General features: G+C 47.8%; 1 protein-coding gene across 3 annotated transcripts; it reads right to left on the reverse strand.

The window, feature by feature from the left end:
- Positions 1-1,706: 1,706 nt before the first annotated feature.
- Positions 1,707-15,365, reverse strand: LOC144733849 (uncharacterized). Of its 3 annotated transcripts, XM_078615855.1 has the most exons (6): positions 14,626-15,365; positions 13,713-13,833; positions 11,996-12,134; positions 9,485-9,766; positions 7,577-7,637; positions 1,707-5,971 (listed from the first exon to the last, which is right to left on the reverse strand). In XM_078615855.1, exons 3-6 carry the CDS (start codon positions 12,116-12,118, stop codon positions 4,446-4,448), a joined length of 1,992 nt encoding a protein of 663 aa, XP_078471981.1. In that variant the 5' UTR covers positions 12,119-12,134; positions 13,713-13,833; positions 14,626-15,365; the 3' UTR covers positions 1,707-4,445. The 3 variants fall into 3 exon arrangements, with proteins under 3 accessions (XP_078471981.1, XP_078471980.1, XP_078471979.1); XM_078615854.1 differs by lacking the exons at positions 13,713-13,833; positions 14,626-15,365 and adding an exon at positions 13,503-13,706 and having other exon boundaries at positions 1,707-5,923; XM_078615853.1 differs by lacking the exons at positions 13,713-13,833; positions 14,626-15,365 and adding an exon at positions 13,503-13,706.
- Between the last annotated feature and the right edge of the window lie 10,484 nt (positions 15,366-25,849).

Here is a 25,849-nt window from a genome sequence, read left to right on the forward strand (position 1 = left end):
GTATCGCTCCTGATGACCGCTGCAAAGTATGATCTTGAGTTTTGATTATAGTGTGCTGATCTTTAAAGGTGCATTGAAAAATGTTGATACTCCTACTGATACTCCTGCTGTTATGGAGTGACTCATGCTGCCAGCTATGGCTACAAAGTTTCGTCATACATGTTTATGTACAGTGAGGGAAAAAAGTATTTGATCCCCTGCTGATGTACGTTTTCCCACTGACAAAGAAATAATCAGTCTATAATTTTAATGGTAGGTTTATTTGAACAGTGAGAGACAGAATAACAACAAAATCCAGAAAAACGCATGTCAAAAATGTTATAAATTGATTTGTATTTTAATGAGGGAAATAAGTATTTGACCCCTCTGCAAAACATGACTCAGTACATGGTGGAAAACCATCGGGAACGGTCAACACTGTCTATGGAGGATTGGCTGGGGGGTACCACGTGACGAAGGGATTAAGAGAGAGAGGGAGAGAGCAGTCGAGAGCAGACTTAGGAACGAGAAGAGCAGGAGTCACATGCGTACGGGGGCTCTGGGTGCCACGTGCGCGGTGGGGACTTGGCGGGAAGTCTACCCTCTCTCCGTTGTCTGTCAGCAACGGGGAGTGTGTGAAGTGTAACTGTGGAAGTTGAAAATAAAAAGGACTGATTCCGGAAGCCGTCTCTAGAAGGTGTATTACACAGGTAACAAGATGAGAATTGGAGCACTCCCTTTAAGATTGTGCTCCTAATCTCAGCTCGTTACCTGTATAAAAGACACCTGGGAGACAGAAATCTTTCTGATTGAGAGGGGGTCAAATACTTATTTCCCTCATTAAAATGCAAATCAATTTATAACATTTTTGACATGCGTTTTTCTGGATTTTTGTTGTTGTCATTCTGTCTCTCACTGTTCAAATAAACCTACCATTAAAATTATAGACTGATCATTTCTTTGTCAGTGGGCAAACGTACAAAATCAACAGGGGATCAAATACTTTTTTCCCTCACTGTATATCGTATATTGTTAAATTTGAATCACAGTTCCTACTGTTCACAGTTACATTGTTTTATAGCTTCATTTTGGTGATTTCGAATAACGTTTTGGTTTAGCCATATTTGTTTGTTTGTTGTAATACAGAGTTAGACTGACAACTTTAATCTACATTGTCTTATGGTTGTTGTTTGACTTGCATCCCACTGGGATTTTTGCACACAGCATTGATATACGGTGCTTTTTCTGGAAGATTTTGCTGTTTTTTCCTAGATTTTTCTGTTGCGCGTAGTCAATTTAAGATGTTTCTTGTTCATGCTTTTGTTTGTTGCGGTTGTGAGGGTCGCTAGCCCCCGAGATCCCTCCCTCGATAATGCTAACGGCCGGGCTAGCATCATCAATCGCCCCCCCGCTGCTAGGTTCCTCACCCGTGGCGTGGGAACCATCGCCCGAGGATTCCCCTCCCCCGCGGGTCCGCGTAGCCGGCATGGCTAATTACCGAGTAGTATTCTGCCCCTCCCTACTACGATACCTCCCTGTCCTAATCGCGCGCCTGCAACCCACACGGAGCGAACGTACGCACGCCCACACACACACACGCCGCTCCGCGCACTCCAACTCAACTCGCGTTATGATCGCGCACCTGTATCGCACACGGGGTGGTCGCACGCACACACACGCAGCTCCCCACGCGACACACTGCTCAACAAGATCACGCGAGACCACGCTTCGCTATTAATGATTTATTATATGCTACCTGCGAATTGATGTTGAATCAGTGAGTCGACGAGGCTGGCCTATTCCACCCAAACCTGTACCTATTCCCTATTTATCGGCTTACGCTACCCTACTTCACCTCCCCACTCACTGTTTGGTGCCCGCGGTGGTTCGCTGCTCCCGGTGCTAACAGCGCACCTCGACGCGTCGCACGGACGTCCGGGTCGCTGGCTGGAGCTGCTGCGGGTCCGCTGGCCTGGAGAGAACCGTCCGATTTCCCCTTTGCGCTTCCCATTTATCCTGATTCCCGGACCCCTACCCCCTTCCCACGCACCGTGCGCCTTCGCTATGCTAATTAATCCTTTGTCCGCGCGGCGTGAACTCCAAACAATGGCACGCGCCCCCCTCGCCCGGGCCAGGCAGCTCCGCGGTGCCTTTGTTCCGCTAATCAATGAGCGACCTGCACGGCGCAAATTCCAATCAATCCTTTTCTCACGCAGACCCCCATCATCGAGGTTCATGCGGCGGTGTCCATCACAAAGGCCCGTCGTGGGAAGCTGTGCATGGCTCCTCGCGCGCCTCCCCTCTCCCAATTATTTATACTAATAGCCTTATCCTTTAACTCCCCTAACAATGGTGCCTGCGCGCTCAAGCGTAATTATCCCAACCCTCCATGACTATGCGCAACAGCTCCTGCGGTCCCGCTATTCGTGCTGTCCCGTCCCTCCCCTGCTTGCCCCGTCGACCCGTGGGGGTGTGTGTGGGGGGAAAATGCACCTCAACCGCGGTGGCCGAATGCCCCATGCCGCGACCACACCATATTACGGCTGGTCGCAGCGCCGCGGCGCAACGTAGCACGGGGGAGGTCGTCCAATTCCCTGATCGCCGGAAACCGTGAGAGTTAACCCCGATAAGGGTTTCTCGGATAAAAACCGGTCGGCCAGGTGACCTCCCCTCGGAGCTCTATGGGGGGGGGGGGAATGCGTGCGGGTGTGTTCGTGTGAGGTGAGGTGAGGGGGACGCGGGGTTGGCTCCGTTGCTTGGTGGTGGCGAAGTCGGGGGTTTGGGCGCCTGCCGAACGGCTTCGTGGCGGCGGCATCACACGGTTGCACCCGATTCAAGAGCCGAATGGCTCACAGGGCTATACCTAATAAATAAACTGAACTGATCATACATACATTTATCGTATTTTTGATGCCGAATGAATGATTATTTCGTGAGGTTACAAGCAAGGCAGCATTGTTGAAACAAACACACTCGCACAAACATAAATTATGAATAAAATAACGAAAAGGTGAAAATACAACAAAAGGAATTATTCTGCAAGACTCCAGAACTGCATTCGAAGAAACTTTGGGCTAATTTTAATAACACTTTTCAAACTGTTAAGTTACGCGACTATACAGTGGAGACGGCCTGGGAAGGGCAAGGCAGTGGTGGTGCCAAGTTATTCATCAGCTGTGGCACAGCGAACCAGACCCCCCGAAGGCCAACTTCTTTTAGCATTCTCAACGAGCCGTGGTCGTAAAACATGTGCTCAATATGAAAGGTATCCATCAATGAATTTTTAGTTATTAACGAAAGTTCGGGTTTTTATGACTCAATTTTCGATTCACGAAATTGAAATATCCACGTGTTTATTCTTTCCGAAACTTCACCCCTGGTGTGAGATTGGCAAAGCCAACAGGGAAGGCAACCCCATCAATCGGCAGACAGGGTAACAGTTATCCCCCCTGCAGTGCCAACAGCAGGAACGACATGCTTCTCCGGTGATTCCAACGTGGCGAGTTCCCTGAACAGGTTAATAATGTTTGTTCTAAACTTATTCATTCATCCGTTTTAATGTTATTTTTGTATGGCAAAAAAAGTCACATTAGGTGTATTATTTTTTTCGGGTTAGGCAGAAGATGTGGATGACTGTCCAAAACAACACACATCCCTATTTTTTATGATAATAAATATAAAGTAATGGGAAATAGACATTCACATTGACGCAATTTCGTTTTTACCCACACGTTTTTATGTTGTTGTTTAAAAAACGCATCACCTTTCATAAAAACCGCGGGATACATGTGTTGTTGATAATAATACCTGTGTTGTTGATAATACCTGTGTTGATAATAACCCGCCATCGTCCAGTGTAAGATGTCATCGATGGTGTAAGAAAAATACATTTGCTACACGTACTGCACAGCCACTCTCTCGCTTTCTCTACAGACTGTGGTCATTGCGGGTAAGGGAACAACCCCTACCCGATGAACAGATTCCACATTACGGCGGTTAGAGTCGCTTTGTTAATATTCTCATCAGCATCGAACAGCAGGGCTGCCCACCACATAAACACGCAGCCGTCAACGGGAATTCCAATTCGCTTGTTTAATTGTCGCTGCTCCTGCTGCTTTTGAGTAAGTAAAAAAAAGGCTGATGAATACACCAGATTAACAATTAAAGATTCACAACATACACACCCCCTGCCTTGGAAAAAAAAGTGTCCTGCTCAAAACCAATACGGATGTAATAAAAATCTTAACCATCGAACAATCGCAGTTTAGCATGCGGCGTACGGCAAGCAAAATAATTATTCTTCTGAGTGGAGTTGGGACTACTACGAACGTGGAAATAAATCCGGTTCGATTCCTGGCCTGGGCTCGTGTCACAGTGGGGGCAAGTGATCTACCCAAACCGGAGCCCTGCTCCTCCCCTAGGTGGACTCGACCTTAAAAAAACACCAAGAGGAGGTGGAGGACGACTCACAGGCAGGGCGAACTGAGGGAGCGGTGCACGGGAGTCTGGCCCAGTACGGTGACTTTGGCCACAAGGTAAACTACTTCACTGCCACCACCTCGACCACGACCACCACTGCCATGACCACCACCACCACCACAGGCAGCACCGCCACGAACGCCACGACCACCACCATGGCCACCACCACCACCACAACCGCCACGACCACCACCATCACGACCACCACCGTCGCCACGGTCATGCCTACATGTGGACCGCTCCACCCGCGCCAGCATGGTTTGCGTGGCTCCGGTCCTGGCGCCGTCCTGATGCACGTACACCTCATGCACGCAGCGCCACGCTCGCCCCTCACGCCGCTGCTGCCACTGCTGCCCGCCGCCAGCCGGAAACAGCACACGGGCCAGAGCGTCGATGGAATACCCCTGCTGCTGTGTATCAGCGTCAAACAAATACTGCTGAGCTTGTTCCTGCGCTCCACTGTCCAGGTAATATGGCCCAGCCTCTGTGTTCACGATCGAGTACCGCTGCTGCTGCTGCGCGTCAGTGTCAGAGGCATACTGGCGAGCCTCAGTGTTCGCAATTGAGTACTGCTGCTCCTGTGCGCCACTGTCCATTGAGTACCACTGATTCTGTGCGTTGGGGTCAAAGAAATACTGCCGTTCCTCTTTGTTTTCGATTGAGTGCTCGTGCTGCTCCTGTGTATCAGCGTCAGAGACATACTGCCCAGCCTCTGTGTTCTCATTTGAATAGCCGTGCTGCTCCTCTGCGTCAGTGTCAGCTGAGTACTGGCACTGCTGCTCCTCTGCGTCAGTGTCAACTGAGTATTGGTACTGCTGCTCTTCTGCGTCAGTGTCAACTGAGTACTGGTACTGCTGCTCCTCTGCATCAGTGTCAACTGAGTACCGGTACTGCTGCTCCTCTGCGTCAGTGTCAACTGAGTACTGGTACTGCTGCTCCCGTGCGTCAGTGTCAGCTGAGTGCCGGTACTGCTGCTCCCGTGCGTCAGTGTCAGCTGAGTACTGGCACTGCTGCCCCCGTGCGTCAGTGTCAACTGAGTACCGGCACTGCTGCCCCCGTGCGTCAGTGTCAGCTGAGTACCGGCACTGCTGTCCCCGTGCGTCAGTGTCAGCTGAATGCCGGTACTGCTGCCCCCGTGCGCTATTGTCAATGAGACTCTGCCGCACCCTCCTATCATTGTGAGTGAGGCGCTGCTGCTGCTGCTGCTGCACCCTAGCGCTGGTGTCACTAACGAGTCGCTGCTCCGGCTGCTGCTCGCCCGACTGGTCCCCGCAGCTGGGCGGGCGCTGCTGTGGGCAACCCCTGTTGCAGTCCCTACTGTAGCCCCTGCTGTAGCCCCTGCTGCTGCTGCTGCTGCTGCCGCTGCTCTGCATGACGCTCTGCTGCAGCGCCGCGCCACGGCTCCCCGGCTGGGTGTGAGGGCATAGCAAGACCATGGCTCCGGTGGCTCCCTCCTCACGCTCATCTGGGCCATTGAGAGCGAGCGCCAGCACCGTTAGCGCGACTCCTCCTCCTTCGCCACCACCAACAAGAACAACAGCAACAACACCACCACCAACAAAGAAAAATACAAAGATCCCCCGTATAGCCTTAACATACTGTTGGGGCAAGTGCTGTTAGCGAGCACCTATGAAGGCCGGCATGGCACACGAGGGGGTGGGTAGCCAGCACCACGCCCGGCCGCCTTTGTCTTCTCAGTGGTGATGTTTACACACTGCACCAGGTACTCATTTGAGGCTGAGTCGATCTAGGGGAAGCCCAGGACCGGTTAAGATATTCGTAACTGGTGTTGGCCGTGAGCGGGAATTGAACTCGGGTCACCAGGTTGATAGCGCAGCATGCTAACTGCTACACTAACACTCCAACACCACGACCGACAACAACAACCGCCATTCGCCACTAAGTAGCGGTAACGTTACCATGGCGCCTGTGCCAGGCTAGGTGCACTCGGAGGCCATCACGTGAAGTGTCGAAGGCTCGCTGCTGGCAATAGATCATGGGACATACCCAGCAGATGCCATGGGTTGGCTGACTGAGATGACTGTAAGATGCACCACCTGTACCCCCTTCTGTGCCAACTCGTTGCGTTTTATCAGCCTGGTGCTCGGCTCGTTGTTGTGAGCATTGCTCCTCTGCCCTCCGTTGTTGTTGGAGTGCGACTGCCTCCAACTGCCCAGTCGCCTCAAAGTACACCTAGCCTAGAACTGTCCAGTAGCGTCCTTCACGAGCCTCCTGCTCCAATACCGCTGATACCGGTCATCGGCAAGTCCACCCAGCTCCACATCCTCCTGTACCGCATCAGCTCCATCTCTCCTCCATCACCACTTCCGTCACCACCATCATCACAGCGTCGTCATTGTTATAATAAAGGTGTCAGTCCAGTGTAGCTGCAGCACAAGGCGCTCCAGAACTGATGTTAATGACTGCTACCAAAGACCAAGAGCTCCATGCAAAGTGACATAACCAGGGCAGTAGCTGGATTCATACATCTATTGGGCCATTTTTGCCAGTATCAAAATGAGAATAAAAAATGAATTCACCTTTATCCTTTCTGGCAATAATACAGGAGGAGGCGTTAAGATATATTAAACCCCAAATAGACACTGCCTATTATCGCAAGGAATCATAACGTCTCCATTAACCCACACATCATGCTTATGGTAAAACATGCAATACAAACATGCTTCGATGATAATGATGTATGCATTGTCTTCGAAACTGATTGGCCTACACCAGCGTGCATGTTTTACCACAAGCGCGATGTGTAGTTAAGGCAGACTTGATGACGGTGGTGAGATGTTAACTACCTCGACCGGTATGCAGGAGGTTGTGTGTTCGATCCCGATCTTAATAACTCGCCGGACGCAATCGCACATCTGTGAAAAAATATCTTTATAGCTCTATAAACTAAACAATTTGGTACTTTAGCAGATAAGGCCCCATTGAGCTACGTAGCTCTTTTTCAGAAGCCCACCTGACCATCGCACGTAACGATAGCTCAAGGAAGTGGCCTATCATCCGGTGGACATTCATAGCAGCAGACAAATACTCGCAACACAGTCTCAAACACAGATTCTAATTCTGGGCGTGCAGAGAAGGTAGACGGTAGGCCACTCACCACTGCAACTCGCCGGCAAATCCATCTGCGCGGCGCTCCTCCTGTTCACGGACCTCATGCTCTGCAAAGGGGGGGGGGAGATTGCCCTGACTCAGTACATAGCCAACCGTGTTAATCTTAGGTGGGCGTTGTAACGCCGCGCGTTGTAACGGTACACGTTCCGCGTTATAATGCGCGCATTCTATATACTCGTTGGTCATTGACGGCAATGATGGTCGCTCCCCTGTGATGTGGCGTTATAAACGACACATGGTTATAATGGTGCGCGTTGCGTGTTATAACAGGTACGCCCCGGGTTATAACCGGGTGTGCCCTGGGGTATAACAATGCATTTTCCACATTATAACGATGCACATTCCAGGTTATAACGGTGCACATTCCGCGTTGTGCGAGCAGTGTTCGCGAATGGAAGAACCGCATTGCAGAGAAAATGCGTTCTAGCGTGAACACCGCCACGCGTTAAGCGAGGACTTGCATAGTGTGGTGCACTGTGCTGCCTAATTGTATTGTGTGCTGTATTGTGTGCTGCGGTGGCTAGGAGACGTTATCTCCCTCGCTTGGTATACAGGAGGTCGTGGGTTCGATCCTGACACTGACTTCTGCTGTATATTTAGAGTGTGTTCTCCCCGGGTTCTCCAGTTTTTCCCCTCCACATTTAGAATCAATACCACGCGATGAATTGAATTGGCTGCTATTAATTTCCGCACAATGAATATCCACTTGGTTGAGCTATCATTTGTGGCCAGGTTGCCTCTAAAAAGAGCTACATAGCTCAGTGGACCTTACCTAGGAAAATAAAAATAGTTAAATTGATCCTATGGGTCTCTATATTAGTCTATTAGTCTCCATGTCAGTACAACCTCGCTGAGAGCCTCATCACTAAGCCACAGCCTGGAGATATATGGCCACGTCATCGACACTAACCCACAGCCTCCTCCTCCTTGATATGGCTGGTGTTGATATCGAGCCACAACCATACATTTTACATTGAGATGGCCGAGCCCAGATAACTGCGTCAGGAGTGAGTGGAGCGTATTGGGGAATTATTTATTTGTGAATCTGGGAATTATTTACTTGTGAATCGGGGCATTATTTATTTGTGAATTGGGCAATTATTTATTGGTGAATTGGGGAACTATTTATTAGTGAATTGGGGAACTATTTATTTGTGAATCGGGTGGATGGCTGTGGTATATCTTGCTGTATATTTGGAGTCTCTCTCCCCATAGTCGCGTTGATTTTTCTCCGGGTCCCCCAGTTTTTCCTTCAAAAATTAGAAACAACATCACGTGAGTAGTTAGCTGCTATAAATTTCCACATGATGATAAGCCACTTCGTTGAGCTGTCATTTGTGATGGCCAGGTCGCTTCTGAAAAGGAGCTACACAGCTCAGTGGACCTTACCTGGCAAAATAAACAATAGTAGAAGAAAGTATATATTTGTGAATCAGGCATTATTTAAGTTTGTGTTTGTTGAGTGTTGCAACATTGCCTCCTTAGTTCGTGTGGGGCGTTGCTGTGCCACGTCGTTGCGCAGCGCCATGGATTTTTTTCTCCCTCCACATTTAGAAACGTGCATTGAGATTATTTAGATTATTTTGGTGCTATTAATGTCCAAATGATGGGCCACTTTGTTAGGCTATCATTTGTGGCCAGGTTGCTTCGGAAAAATAAGTTAATTCCTCAGTGGGCTTTGCCTGGTAGGATGGGGATGATCTAGTTGTATTTGTATGTGTTTGGGTGAATTGTTTAACCTTCTAGTACTTTGCACTCCGTTTGTGTGTTGTGTTTGTTGTTGTAACGTTCTTACCCCGTGCCCCTACTGGACATGTGAAAAAGAGCTTTATAGCTCATCCGATTCCTCCTGCAGTATAAATAATGATTTTAATTCTAATACTACCGCACTCACCGTCACCATGACGCGGATCACAGCGGTCACCAGCAGCAGCAGTGGCAGCAGCAGCAGCAGCAGAATCAGCGCCCTCGACGTTAGCAGCTGCTCCAGCACACAGTCACCGCGACTGCCACCATGGCCAAGGCCCTCGCCAGCTGCAGCTCCGACCTCTCCTCCACCGGCTTCACCTCCTTGCTGCTCCATGCCCATCTCTTGCTCCATGCCCATCTCTTGCTCCATGCCCATCTCTTGCTCCATGCCCATCTCTTGCTCCATGCCCATCTCTTGCTCTGCGCCCTTTTCTCACCGCAATGGGGAGGGGTTGTGGCAGGGGAGGTGGAGGGAAGGGCATCGCAACTAAGCTGGGCTCACGAGCGTGTGGGCAGCTACGGCTGGTCGCTGGAAAGCTGACGGCCGTTTACCGGGGGGGGGGGGGGGGGGATAAAAAAGAGGAACTGTTTTTCACAACAAGGCTTTTCCACACTTCATCAGGGGGTGTTTTTTTAATAATCGCGAGTGTCCATACAAAGCCAACTGTAGTAATCAGAGGTGTGGGGGAAGGACAACAAACTATGGATCTCTGTGCGAGTCCGAATTGGTATACAGTGTCTCATCAGCATGCTTGAATCAGCGCTGGTGAATTGCCAGATGTTAAAGGCAAGGAACTTCTCTTTAAGAGATGAGTTCTTTAGGGGATTGGGATATTTATTCAATTCCTGTTATGAAACGTAGGCTTCTTGTGAGTTTATGTGGGGGCGAGGTGTTAACTATCTCGCCTGGTATACAGGAGGTCGTGGGTTCGATCCCAACTCTGACGCCTGCTGTATATTTGGAGTTTGCGGTGTCTTTTTCCCTGTGGTCATGTGTATTTTTTCTCCAGTATCCTCCAGTTTTTTGCACATTTAGAATCAATGTCACACGTTTTTGGCTGCTGATATAAATTTCCACATTTGTGATAGCCAGGTCACTTCTGAAAAAGAGCTACATAGCTTAGTGAGCCTTACCTCCTTCGACACCGAGGTATCGAACTGTTATAGCCTCACATAACTTTACAATACACGATACACTACACTAATATACACTACACTATACACTACTATACACTGCAATACTATACATTAGATTACTATATACAACACTACTATACACTACACTGCTGGATCTATTGAGGTCTTACTCTTAGTTTTTGGGGAAAGTCACGTAGGTAAAAAAATTAAATTAAAATTATTTTTATTAATTTTAAGTTCATTTTTTTACCGACGTGACTTTACCGAAAAAACTAAGAGTATGAATCCTTGCATTCACGAAAGCTTCAAATCTAGAACTATTGAGGTCTGGTGGAATTCTGTCAGCAGATTTAATTTCACCACCATACTGTGATGTTTTACTATTTTACCACCACCATTTTACCACCACGACTATTAACCACCATTATTACCACGATTTTACCACCACGATGTTTATCACCACAATGTTTACCACCACCATTTTACCAGCACCGGTTTTACCACCACGATTTCAACCCCAATGACTTTGACCAACACGAATTTTACCACCACGGTTTTACCACCACAATTTTTACCACCACGATTTTAGCACCTTGATTTTTACCACCACGATTTTACCACCACGATTTTTACCACCATGATTTTACCACCACGATTTTTAACACCACCATTTTTACCACCACGATTTTTAACACCACCATTTTTACCACCACGATCTTTACCACCAGAAAATGTCATCGTTGCTGGAAGACGTCAGAGTGAGTGGAGAGAGTGCGCGTGTCTCTGAAGTCCAATCTGTCGAAGCACCCCAATCCACCCCAGGCATCTGGAGGTTCTCCATTACTCGTGGGCTGCCAGGCTGTGGTAACACTGCTGGAGCAAATCTCTAGTTTTGGAGTAAATTCTTCACCCAAAACTCCTTGGCCGTAGGGAGGTCGATGAACCAGCGATTACATTTTCGGTGTTGTGGTGATTTTGGATCACCACTTCTTTTCAAGGGCTTTTAATTTAGAAGTGCCAGTCGGCTTTGGCCTACAGTCTCAAAACTGACCCACAACCTCAACACTGAAGCACAGCCTCGACCTTGACCCATAGCCTCAACACTGACCCACAAACTCAACATTAACGCACAACCTCAATACTGACCCATGGCCTCAACACTGACTCATAGCCTCAACACTAACCCACAAACCCAACACTGGGTCACAACCTCTAGACTGACCGATTGCTTCAACACTGAACCACAGCCTCAACCCTGAACCACAACCTCAACACTGACTCATAGCCTCAACATCGACCCATAGCCACAAAACGGATCAACAACCTCAACACTGACCCACAGCCTCAACAACAACCCACAACCTCAACACTGACACAGCCTCAACAACACTGACCCATAACCACAACAGTGACCCACAGCCTCAACAACACTAACCCACATCCCTAGACGTAAATCCATAGTGTACACACTCTACCCCACAGACTCAGCAATGACGCACCACCTCTGAAGCTCTCTCACCTCCCCTGTGCCAGCCGTGTTCCTGCGCTGCTGCTGCTGGCAGCAGAAAAGCCACGAGACATCGGTCACCTGCGTCCAGTGGAGGGCGGCATCGAGGAACAAGACGAGCATGGAGCCCCACATGGCCCCACGCGGAGGCCTGCATGCCACCGATACACACAAAGAAAAATATATCCCCCCATATAGCCTTAACAGACTGTTGAGGCAAGTGCTGTTAGCGAGTAGCAGCACCTATGAAGGCCGGCACAGCACATGAGGGGGTGGGTGGCCAACACCACGCCTGGCCGCCGTTGTCTCCCTCCTGGCCATGTTAATGCATTGCACAAGGCACTTATTTGAGGCTGAGTTGACCTAAGGGAGGCCCAGGGCCGGTTAAAATTATCATCACTGGTTTTGGCCGTGTGCGGGAATCTAACTCGAGTCACTGGATTTGTAGCACAGCGCGATAACTACTGAGCCACCGCTATCCACATCATGAACACAAAGATGTATCACCATAGACACAGACACACAGAGACACATCAACACAGACACAAATAGAGACAGACATATGAAGACGCATCAACACAACAACCGCCATTCACCACTCAGTGGCGGTGACGTGATGATGGCGCTTGTGCCAGGCTATGTGCATATTAAGGCCAGGCGAAGTGGCAAATGCCCACTGGCAGGAGGTCACGGGGCAGACCCAGGTGCCATGGGTCGACTAAGATCACTGGCCGATGCACCACCTGTGCCCCCTACTGTGCCAACTTGCTGTGTTTTAACCTCCCGGCGCTCTGCTCGTTGTTGAGCATTGCTCTGCCCTCCGTTGTTGCTGGAGGGAGACTGCCTCCAACTGCCCGGTAGCATCCTTCACGAGCCTCCTCCACAGAGGCCGACCTTGACACCGCTGATATCAGTCATCGGCAAGTCCACTCAGCTCCACATCCTAGCCCGTGCTGCGCCCATTTAGCTTCCTCTATCGGGTCAAACAAAAGCTGTTTGGGCATGCTGTGATTGGGCATGCGGGCAACATGGCCCAGCCAACGCAGCCTTGCCTGCCGGAGGAGCTCACCGATGGGACTTTGCCCAGATCTTTCAAGGATTTGTGAGCTCCTCACACAATCCAGCCTGGTTAAACCCAGGATGGATCGTAGGCAGGCTAGCCTAAATATTTCTAACTGGCGAAGATGCTCCATTCGGGGGGTCCACGTTTCGCAAGCGTAGAGAAGGGAGGGAATGACTGTGGCTGAGAAGACCTGAAGCTTTGTGAGGAGCGACAGACCAGGTAGCTTCCACACAGCGTTACGCAACCGATGAAAAGATATTGCCGCTCGACTGATTCGGAATGAGACCTCTGCTGTTAAACTGGAGCCGGTCATGAGCACACTGCCCAGGTATGGGAAACTCTCCACTCTCTCCACAACTGCCCCATCACCGATTGGAGTTGTGGGGGTGGAGTGTCCGATGGTACAAAATACCCAGACAGGTGCTTAGTTTTGGTAGGCTGATGGTAAGGACCCACCTCTTAGTGGCACACTCCAGTTTCAGCAGCAGTGCCTCCAACTCCTCCTGAGCCGCAATTACCAGGTCGTCGGCATTCATAATGTGGTTGACCAATAGGGAGCCATCCCTTGACCGTACCCGGGCATCGATCAGCCTCCCATTGTATCTGTACCAGATGATACATAACGCACACACACATACACACTGCCAGCCACTCAATGTCTCGTACCTGTGCACACGAGGGTGTCTCGCTGACTCGCTCTCAGTCCGCACGCTGCGGGAGCGTCTGTCTGTCCCTTCACGGACTCTCAAATCGCGCCACTCGACTCCCGCCAGATATAGAGGGCACACTGCCGGACAGCGCACACATTGCAGCGTGAGCAAGCAACCTCAAACTGTGACCTCTGGGTTTTAGTTAGGGTGAAGTTCATCCTTTGGTTGGCTACGTACGGTGTGAAACAAGTTAAACATATACAGAGCACGGTTGACTACATACGGTGCAAAAGAAGTTCAACATGTACGTATGAATGTTGAACTTCTTTCGCACTGTACGCAGCCAACCGTGCTAATCGGAGGTGCAATTAATCAGGCACTTGCAATTTACATAAGTTTAGTTGTTGTTTTGATTACATTTTCAATGTCATCGTACGTGTCACCAGATTTTAATGTGTTAATTATTGTATCCATTCAATGGTGGCGCTTTTTTACACGTTTAACCTCACTACCACCCTGGCTGAGTGGATGGGTGAGCGAGTGGGTGGGTGAGTGGTTGGGTGGGTGAGTGGGTGGGTGAGTAGGTGGGTGAGTGGTTGGGTGAGTGGTTGGGTGGGCGAGTGATTGGGTGGGCGAGTGGGTGAATGAGTGTGCCAGTGAGTTTGCATGTCTCTCCCCGTGTTCGCGTGGATTTTTTTATCCAGGTCGTCCGGGTTTTTTCCCCTCCACATTTAGAAACACGCATCGAGATACCTTTTGATTATTTTCCTGCTATAAATATCCACATGACAATACACCACTTTGTTGAGCCATCGTTTGTGACTAGGTCGCTTATAACAAAAATAAGTGAATGCCTCAGTGGGCTTTCACCTGGTAAGATAAAAATAATGCAGTTGTATTTGTATATATATTTTAAGTGATTTGTTTACCTTTTCTATACTTTGATACTCCTATCGTGTTCGTGAGTGTTGTTGGAACGTACTGGACATCCGTGACAAAGAGTTTTACGGCTCATCGGATTCCTTCCTCCTGCTGCAGTATAACTCCAATGCACATCGCAGCTTACCGGGATTGTAGTTGTTACTGAAATTATTGCAGTTAGAGTTATAGTTAAAGTTACTACAGTACTTGTCGTAGATGTAGTTATTGTTAAAGTTAGTGTGGTTATTGTACTTGTTATACCTGTTGTTATTGTAGTTGTGGTTATAATTATCGTATATTTGTTATAGTTGCTGCTGTAGTTATTGTAGTACAGTCGTTATTGTAGTTATTGTTAATGTAGTTCTATTTATTGTACTAATTATAGTAGTTGTTGTAGTAGTAGTTATTGTTAATGTAGTTATATTTATTGTAGTAACTATAGTAGTTGTTGCTGTAGTTATTTTAGTTATAGTAACGATAGTTATTGTTGCTGTAGTTACTGTAGTATAGTTATAGTTCTTGTAATTATAGTTGTAGATAGTATCGTTACAGTAGTACAATCGTTATTATAGTGGTTTTCATGTATTACTTTAGTTATAGATATTAGTTATAATAATATATTATAGTTATGATAGTATGATATATTTTAGTAATTATAGTATATATTATAGTATTATATATTATAGTTATTATACTAAGAATAGTATTATATATGACAGTAATTGTTGCTGTAGTTACTGTAGTACAGTCATCACCATCGTTGCCGCGCTATAACGGTCGCGGCCGGCGCTACATCACGTGATGAATCCCGGCGCGCGGATTGGCCGTTTCACTCCCTCCTCGCGGCTGGGGCGGGGTTCGCTTTGCCGCCTCCTATCAGGAGGCGGTGAAGAGTTTTTGCGTCGTGACGTCACTACGCGCGGCAACGCGATGACGTCACGCGGGAGGGGGGGCGAGCTGCACGTTGCAACGCGAAGACGCGGATTTACCGACCTCGAAAGTGGCGCGCTGTGACGTCACGTCGGACATCGCGTCGCGACGAGGGGCGCGATGACGTCATGTCGGGCCAGCTCTGCTCCCGGTGTCGCTCGCTCCCAGCAGGAGGACGCCTCGCCTGGCCCACAGGGGGCCGTGGGTTCGGTCGCCACCCTCACGATGCCTGTGCTGCTGTCCGCAGTTTGCCAGTCTCTCTCTCCGTGGTGATTGTGAGTGGCGTTGAGTGGTGGTGAGTGGCGGTGAGTTGTGATCAGTAGTGGTGAGTGGTGGAAAGCGGTGGTGAGTAGTGGTGAGTGGTGGTGAGTTGTGGTGGTGAGTGGCGTTGAGTGGTGGTGAGTGGTCAGTGGTTGCGAGTGCTGGTGAGTGGCGGTGAGTGACGGTGAGTGGTGGTGAGTGGCGTTGAGTGGTGGTGAGTAGTGGTGAGTGGTGGTGATTGAATGGTGTTGAGTGGTGGTGAGTGGCGTTGAGTGGCGATCAGTGGTGGTCAGTGGCGGTGAGTGGTGGTCAGTGGTGGTGAGTGGCCGTGAGTGGTGGTGAGTGGTGGTCAGTGGTGGTCAGTGGTTGTGAGTGGTCAGTGGTGGTGAGTGGCGGTGAGTGGCCGTCAGTGGTGGTGAGTAGTGGTCAGTGTTGGTGAGTGGTGGTGAGTGAATGGCGGTGAATGATGGTGACTGGCGATGAGTGGTGGTTAGTGGCAGTGAGTCGTGGTCGGTGGTGGTGAGTGGTGGTGAGTAATTGTCAGTGGTGGTGAGTAGTGGTCAGTGATGGTGAGTAGTGGTGAGTGGCGGTGAGTGCTGGTCAGTAGTGGTGAGTGGTGGTGAGTAATTGTCAGTGGTGGTGAGTAGTGGTCAGTGATGGTGAGTGGCGGTGAGTAGTGGTGAGTGGTGGTCAGTGGTGGTGAGTGCTGGTCAGTAGTGGTGAGTGGTAGTCAGTGGTGGTGAGTGGTGGTCAGTGACAGTGAGTAGTCGTGAGTGGTGGCCAGTGGCGGTGAGTGGTGCTGAGTGGCAGTGAATAGTGGTGAGTGGTGGTCAGTGGCATTGAGTGACGATTAGTGACGGTGGGTGGCGGTGAGTGGTTGTGAGTGGTGGTGAGTGGCGGTGAGTCGTGGTGAGTAGTGGTCAGTGGTGGTGAGTAGTGGTCCGCCTGAGGACGACTACAAGCGGTCGTCCTCAGCTGTTACAAGGTTATTTATGTGGCGAAGGGCAAGGAAGCGGGATCTGAGCTGGAAAGGAATTCCATCCCCAGACACAAGCACGTCAGTTATGTTAATGGCGGAGATTAGGGAGAGAGATTAGCATGAAATGAGCTTTCATTTCCCATGGTTGGGGATACAGCTTTGCGGATTCTGCGTTCTGAGTATCCATTCATCTTGAGGGCTTGGCGTACGTGCTCCAGTTCACTGGCTAGGTGGCGCTGGTTGGAGATGCAGTGGACCCTATGGTGTAGCGATTTGATGAGGAAGTTCTGGGCCGGATGGTGGTGGGAGTCAGGCTTTAGATAGGAATCCGTGTGGGTGGCTTTCCTGTAGACGGAATGTCCCAACGAGCCATAAGGCCTCTTCTCGATCAAAACATCCAGGAATGGTAGCTTGCCATTATTTTCCACTTCCATGGTGAATTTGATGGATGGGTGTATGGAATTTATGTGGTTGAAAAATTGGTTCAGTGCTGGCTGGCCATGTGGCCAGATGACGAAAGTGTCATCTACGTATCTCTTCCACAGGGACGGACGTAGGGTGGATGTCAGGATGGCATCTGTTTCAAATTTCTCCATGAAAACATTCGCTACCACTGGTGATAAGGGAGAACCCATAAGGGTACCTTCATTTTGTAGAATGTACCATTCCAGATGAAGTAAGTGTTGGTAAGGCAGTGCCTCACCAAAGTTGGTACATCAGGATTCAGTCCCTGTTGGACCAAGTCTTCAATGATTGCTAAGGTGTCAGGTACAGGTACCTTGGTGAACAGAGAGACTACATCGAAGCTGACAAGCAAATCATCTGGAGACAGTGAAATGTCCTTGATTAGAGAAACCAAGTGAGCTGAGTTAAGTACTGCTGAGGTGGTCTTGCCCATGAAGCAGGGTCTCAGACAGAAATCGGGCCAGTTTGTAGGAGGTGAGTTGATGGTAGAAACGATAGGACGGATTGGAGTACCTTTATTGATTTTTGGAAGGCCATAAAATCTGAGTGGTCTAGCAGGTGAAGGTTTTAGAGAGAGCTGCTTGTTCAGTTCCATTAGAGAAGTCGAATTAGTGATTATTTTGTTGGTTTTTGTAGCCAGGTGTCTACAAACTAAGTTGTGTCTACGGCAGCAGTTACATTGGGGAAACGAAATTACGTCTTGGACCGTGTTCGCGAACACAAGGCAGATTTGAAATACGGCAGAACCAATACCTCTGCCGTAGCTGATAATTGTTCTAACGCAGTGGGCTCGCATTATATTGTTTTTTTTCTGAAACCAAGGTACTCTGCAAACCTTCGGGCTACCATCAAAGATATGTCCATGAAGCCATCCAGATAAATAAACACAGACAATTTGAGAAATCATTGGAAGGATGTTATTAACCAAGAAAAGTCGTAACTTGCTGTGGTGCTTCCATTCTTCCCTGCCGTTTGGCTGTTATCTCCGACTCTCTGAGTTGCATTGCCCTGTTAGGTGCCTCTGCATTAACGGGCTGGGGTCTCACTAACATGGCCACCTCTGCTCCCTTAGCCGCGATGTATCAATGGTTCCGGCTGTGATGGGCTGTGCGTCTCACTGGCGCGACCACCGTTGCAGTGGTTCTCTTGCGTGTACGCGCTTGCCTCTCACAGCGCAGTTGGCAGCGCCGCAGCTTGTGTTATACATATACATGACATTAACTTGCTAATCCCCCTAATCTCTCTGCCTAATCTCTCCCATCAACATAGTGCTAATCTCCCATTAACACTGCTGTTGTGCGCATATGCGGAGACGGAAGCTCATTTCATGCTAATCTCTCTCCGTAATCTCCCCCATTAACACAACTGACGTGCTTGCGTCCAATGATGGAATACCTTTTCAGCTCAGACCCCGCTTGTTTGCCCTTCGCCACATGTATAACCTTGTTGTAACAGCTCTCTCGCTGATTCAGCAGTTCCACTGCTGGATTATTATTATTTTTTCCGCCTGAGGACGACCGATTGTGTTGCAATCGAAACGTCGTGTTCTATTTTTTTTTCTACCTACGTAACTTTACCGAAAGAACCAAAGAGAATGGTTCCTGCAGTCACGAAAGCTTCAAATCAAGAGTAGTGTAGTGTATAGTGTAGTGCATCATCATTCCGATCCATGGGCAGACAGCCCCGTATGTGACCACATATCCTCATTTATTTCCACTTTCCTCTCTATCTTGTAGTATATGTGCTCAAGTAATGCTACGTCTTATGATGTCTTCATCAAGCCATTCATTCTCTGTTAGGTCTTCCTCTCTTTCCTGTTCCTTCCATTTTTCCAAACAACAACAACACACTTTTACTGTTGTTGTTGTCCATCCTACTACATACAGTATGTGTCCAAATAGTGCCAGTTTCATTCTCATCACTGTCTGCATTATTATCATCATCATCATCATCAGTTTGTGTTCTTCAATGTGCAACCTTTTTCTTCTATGTTGGTCACTCTTTGGGTCCAGCTTCGATGCAGCAGCATCCTTCTGTAGCAATACATTTCAAGTGCCAATGTCTTATCTCTGTCAATCGTTTTGTTATTGGTCCAGGTCTGGCAGGCATACAAGTTGTACTGAACACGCATGTTGTTCTTAAGATGTTCAGTTTGGTATTATTATTACTACAGTGAGGGAAAAAGTATTTGATCCCCTGCTGATTTTGTACGTTTGCCCACTGACAAAGAAATGATCAGTCTATAATTTTAATGGTAGGTTTATTTGAACAGTGAGAGACAGAATAACAACAACAAAATCCAGAAAAACGCATGTCAAAAATGTTATAAATTGATTTGCAATTTAATTAGGGAAATAAGTATTTGACCCCTCTGCAAAACATGACTTAGTACTTAGTGGCAAAACCCTTGTTGGCAATCACAGAGGTCAGACTTTATTATAGTTGGCCACCAGGTTTGCACACATCTCAGGAGGGATTTTGTCCCACTCCTCTTTGCAGATCTTCTCCAAGTCATTAAGGTTTCGATGCTGACGTTTGGCAACTCGAACCTTCAGCTCCCTCCACAGATTTTTTTATGGGATTAAGGTCTGGAGACTGGCTAGGCCACTCCAGGACTTTAATGTGCTTCTTCTTGAGCCACTCCTTTGTTGCCATGGCCGTGTGTTTTGGGTCATTGTCATGCTGGAATACCCATCCACGACCCATTTTCAATGCCCTGGCTGAGGGAAGGAGCTTCTCACCCAAGATGTGACGGTACATGGCCCCGTCCATTGTCCCGTTGATGCGGTGAAGTAGTCCTGTCCCCTGAGCAGAACAACACCCCAAAGCATAATGTTTCCACCTCCATGTTTGACGGTGGGGATGGTGTTCTTGGGGTCATAGGCAGCATTTTTCCTCCTCCAAACACGGCGAGTTGAGTTGATGCCAAAGAGTTCCATTTTGGTCCCATCTGACCACAATACTTTCACCCAGTTGACCTCTGAATCACTCAGATGTTCATTGGCAAACTTCAGACGGGCATGTATATGTGCTTTCTTGAGCAGGGGGACCTTGCGGGCACTGCAGGATTTCAGTCCCTCACGGCGTAGTGTGTTACCAACTGTTTTCTTGGTGACTATGGTCCCAGCTGCCTTGGGATCATTGACAAGATCCTCCCGTGTAGTTCTGGGCTGATTCTTCATCGTTCTCATGATCATTGCAACTCCACGAGGTGAGATCTTGCATGGAGCCCCAGGCCGAGAGAGATTGACAGTTCTTTTGTGTTTCTTCCATTTGCGAATAATCGCACCAACTGTTGTCACCTTCTCACCAAGCTGCTTGGCGATGGTCTTGTAGCCAATTCCAGCCTTGTGTAGGTCTACAATCTTGTCCCTGACATCCTTGGAGAGCTCTTTGGTCTTGGCCATGGTGGAGAGTTTGGAATCTGATTGATTGCTTCTGTGAACAGGTGTCTTTTATACAGGTAACAAGCTGAGATTAGGAGCACACTCTTAAAGGGAGTGCTCCTAATCTCAGCTTGTTACCTGTATAAAAGACACCTGGGAGCCAGAAATCTTTCTGATTGAGAGGGGGTCAAATACTTTTTTCCCTCATTAAAATGCAAATCAATTTATAACATTTTTGACATGCGTTTTTCTGGATTTTGTTGTTATTCTGTCTCTCACTGTTCAAATAAACCTACCATTAAAATTATAGACTGATCATTTCTTTGTCAGTGGGCAAACGTACAAAATCATCAGGGGATCAAATACTTTTTTCCCTCACTGTGTGGCCGTTTAACTAGGAAAACCCTCCCTGAGTCTCGACACGTTTGTTCAGGAAGATCCTGCATTTAGACCAGGGGTCCTCAAACTACGGCCCGCGGGCCACATGCGGCCCACCGATGACATTTATCCGGCCCATGATCACTAATTGGGCTGCGCTTGTGAGCACTAATTGGGCTGCGCTGGTAAGCACTAATTGGGCTGCGCTGGTGAGCACTGATTTGGCTGCGCTGGTGAGCACTGAGCTGCGGCTGTGGGCACTGATTGAGCTGCGGCGGTGGGCACTCATTGGGCTGCGCTGGTGAATGGTTCAATGGGCCAATTGACTGGACTTGCCCCCCAGGCCTAAGGCTGCCAGCCCTCCCCTGGCTGCGCTTGACTGGCTCTCCCTCCCTCAGCTCCCTCACTTGCCCCTCGGCTCCACTCCCAGTGATATTCCTGTGTGCTGAGTAAATGATAGAGGGGTAATAACAGAGTGATCTCTGATCTCTGTTTTCCCGTGCTGGTCAGTGACAGACAGCCGATGAGTAGAAAACCCAATTTAAATGACAGTAAGTGCATTTATATTCTGATTGCTATTCAGTTGTATGAGGTTATATGTTGTATGTTGTGTAAGCCCCGGTTCATACTGTTGCGATCTCTGAGCAGTGCGAGTTCAGCCATATGCTTGTATGGCTGAACTTACATTAGATTCGGAAGAAAAAAGGCACATGTGCCTTCTTTTTTCCTGCAGTGGAATCGGATCGCATGGGTCTTCTCCCCCATGCGATCAGATTCCTATGCGAGTTCGCAGATCGCAATGCGATCTGTGAACAAAACTGCAGGTGTAATTAACTTTTTATAGCCACCCGCACCAGTGTGAGCCTGGGGTAAAAGCGGAGTTCTCCCAATCAGACTGCATTGATGGGCAGTGCAGTCTGTATGTCTCTGTGTGGGCAAAGTTATTGCTGGTATATTGTTTTTGTAGCGCTGTATATATATATTGGTATTTTACTAATAGCAATTTTGACTCCCTAGGAAACAATGATGTCAAGAAAGAGAAAAATTGACTCGGAGTGTAGGATATTCAAAGAACAGTGGACTTATGATTACTTTTTCATGCAGTACAAGGAAAGAGCTGTGTGTCTGATATGACAGAATATAGTGTCTGTGTTCAAATAATACAATTTACGTCGACACTATGAAACTCAACATGAAGATAAATATGATTGTTTGGTCGGAGAAGTGAGAAAAGATAACATTAAAACTGAAAAATACATTAACAACTCAGCAAAATACTTTTGTGAAGCAGAAGCAGCTAAATATTTCATCACTGCGAGCAAGTTTTCAAGTTGCCAAGCTAATAGCGTGCACTGGCAGACCATTCGTGGAGGGAGAATTTGTTAAAGAATGCCTTCTTTCTGTTGCCAAAGAGATGTGTCCAGAGAAGGCCGATTTATTTAGTACAGTGAGTCTTTCAGGACCTACAATTACACGGAGGATTGAAGAAATTGGAGACAATTTGCATCAGCATTTGCAAAACTCCACAAAAAACTTTCCTATTTTTCCTTGGCACTCGACGAAAGCAATGATGTTCGTGATTCTGCACAACTTCTAATTTTTATTCGTGGGACGAATGACTATTTCGAAGTCACAGAAGAGCTTGCTGCACTGCAAATAATCAAAGGAACAACTACAGGATAGGATATCTATGAAAAGGTTTGCCAAACTGAATGGTTTGTAGCTGAACTGGGCTTAACTAGCCAGTGTGACAACTGATGGTGCTCCTAGCATGGTGGGGTCTAAGAAAGGAGTAATTGCTCGCATTAACCAAGAGATGGACAAACATAACCATTCTCATCCAATAGCCATACACTGCCTCATCCACCAACAAGCGCTGTGTAGTAAATCACTGAAGTGGGACTCTGTTAACTTCATTAGAGCTCATGCACTAAACCACAGACAATTTCAGGAATTTCTGTCTGAGCTAAATATTGACTATGAAGATGTTCTGTACCACACAGAAGTCCGTTGGCTGAGTCGAGGCAGAGTTTTGAAACGTTTCTATGACTTACTTCCACAGATTACAGCTTTTCTGCTTTCAAAAAACAAAGAAGTACCAGAGCTCAATGATGCAGAATGGAAATGGCACCTTGCCTTTCTGACAGATGTAACAGAGCTACTCAACAGTTTCAATGTGCAACCTCAAGGAAAGGGGAAGCTCATCTGTGATATGCAATCACATGTCAAAGCATTTGAAGTAAAATCAGGCCTCCTCATCAAACAAGTGAAAGAGGAAAACTTCTGCCATCTCCCCACAACTCAAAATCTGTTAGCGGAAAAACCATTGGTTGCATTCCCAAACAAAACATGTGTGGATTCACTGGAAAAATTGCAAAATGAGTTCCAATTTAGATTTAAAGAGCTTCATCTCCATGAACAGGACATACAGCTTTTCCGTAACCCATTTTCTATTGACATTGAAAATGTGGATACAATTTACCAAATGGAACTGGCTGAACTGCAGAATTGTGACTCTCTGAAAGACGCATTCAAGTCAAGCAGCCTTCATAATTTATATGCATCTCTCACCTCTGAGACATATCCTCATCTCAGGAACCATGCACTCAAAATGGCAACCATCTTTGGCAGCACTTATGTCTGTGAACAGACTTTTTCCAGAATGAAACATTTGAAATCTCCAACCAGATCTAGACTAACGGATGCACACTTGCATCACTTGTTACGACTAGCAGTGACAAATATGGAACCGGACATTGACCATCTCAATTTAGGAGCTTTCGTGACTGCAGGAATTATTCTTTGGTTCTTTTCGGTTAAGTCACGTCTAAAAATAAAATAATAAATTAAAATAACATATTACGACGTTTCGATTGCAACACAAGCAATCACCATCAGGTATAAAAGAAATAGCAACAAAAATCTAACTAGAAAACTATAGACAGACATACAAGCGTGCCCCTTCCACATTGTCATCTTACTTGCAACAGGAGTACGTGGCCGTACACTCATTGATATGCTAATTCTCTCTGCCCCCTCCCTCTCTCCATCCCCGCCCCCCCTCTCTATATTTAAGGGACCGTCACAGAAACGACCCCTCTCTTTGTGCCGATGTGTGTCCTCTTGCTGTGTGCCGTTGTGATGTCTGTCTGCTTGTATGTCTGTCTATAGTTTTCTAGTTAGATTTTTGTTGCTATTTCTTTTATACCTGATGATGATTGCTTGTGTTGCAATCGAAACGTCGTAATATGTTATTTTAATTTATTATTTTATTTTTAGACGTGACTTAACCGAAAAGAACCAAAGAATTGACCATCTCATTAGCCAAAAGCAGGCTCATAGTTCCCATTGAAATACTGGCAAGTTTGTTGATTTAACTTTACTTGTTCTTCATTTTAAATATTGTATTTGTTCCCGTTTTGTTTCTTCACTTCAAAATAAGATATATGCAGTGTGCATAGGAATTTGTTCATAGTTTTTTTTAACTTTAGTCCGGCTCTCCAACGGTCTGAGGGACAGTGAACTGGCCCCCTGTTTAAAAAGTTTGAGGACCCCTGATTTAGACGTTCAGCCAATGCCATGAACATTCGGTATGTGAATATGGGGATGTCCACTCGAAAATTCCAGGTTTTGGGGAGACTTTGATATATCAGTGCATTGACAAAGAGCCGTACATTATCATTATTGAAAGTTATTGTCTGACCTTTGTACATTCCCTTTGCCGTTCATACATTGCCACACGTTTATTTAGTGTTTATTCTGTCTCCTTGCCTAGTGGTCACGTTTATGCCATGTCATTACGATCTGAATTCTGCCTCTCCTGGGTACACTCACTCCCGCATATCTCTATCTGTCTCCTTGTCTCTTCCTGCACTCTCTCTTGCTGTCTCCCTATCCCTTCGTGCACTCTCTGTCTCCCTGTCTCTTTGTGCACTATCTCTTTGTCTCCCTGTCCCTTCATGCACTCTTTGTCAGAAGAGAGAGGACTCTGGCTCTGTGCTTCACCTCAGTATGGGTGTGGAAAGTCAGCAACCTCGTGAAGGGCCACCAGTGCAAGTGGAAGACCGCAGTTGAGACCGCCAGCACTGCGAGACTCCGCTCCATGCTCGCCAGGGAGAAGCTGCTGTGGGACGTGCTCCATGCCATGCAGGACCTGCATCTGAAGCTGGAAGCTCCGGAGGACAGGGGCCATCTCTCCTCCTTCCCAGAGTTGCACTTCTCCTGCACTCAGCCTCCCGGGCATAGTGACTGGGAAGCTACTGAAGCTCGGAGGCTGCAGGGATGTGTCCCTGAAGAGCGCCCAAAAGAAAACGCTCTACACGTGCTGCGTCAAGGCGCTGCATTTTCGGGACCTGGCCAACCTACCAGACATATAATGGAGAGATCACTTATCTTCCCTGATTGAGGTCGTCCCCCAGTGGAAACAGATGTACAAGCCTCCAGTAGCCAAACGCTTCGGTGACCTCCAGTGGAGGTTGGCGCATCAGCCGTGTGGTTCAGCACCATACTCTTGTGCGTTCTGCGGTGCCAGGGAAGATCTGGCTTACCAGTACTGGGGTGTCTGGCTCAACCCAATGTTCCTACTTTTGGGGTCCATTTTCAGGAGAATGGAGGTGCCTTTTTACAAGAGCAGTTTCATACATGGGGTGCCTTACTTGGCTAATAAGCGCCACGATCTTGTAAACATCATCTGTGCCCAAACAAAGATGGCAGTTTACAAGACCAGAAAAAAGATGCTGCAAGGCGATAATGTTCAGGGACCTGCTTTAGGCACGGCTCCAGCTGGAGCACGCTTACCACTCCAATGCTGGCGACGCGCGCATGTTCTTTGAA

This window comes from Lampetra planeri, chromosome 48 (assembly GCF_965212315.1).
Source record: "Lampetra planeri chromosome 48, kcLamPlan1.2.h2, whole genome shotgun sequence".
Taxonomy (NCBI): Eukaryota; Metazoa; Chordata; class Hyperoartia; order Petromyzontiformes; family Petromyzontidae; genus Lampetra; species Lampetra planeri.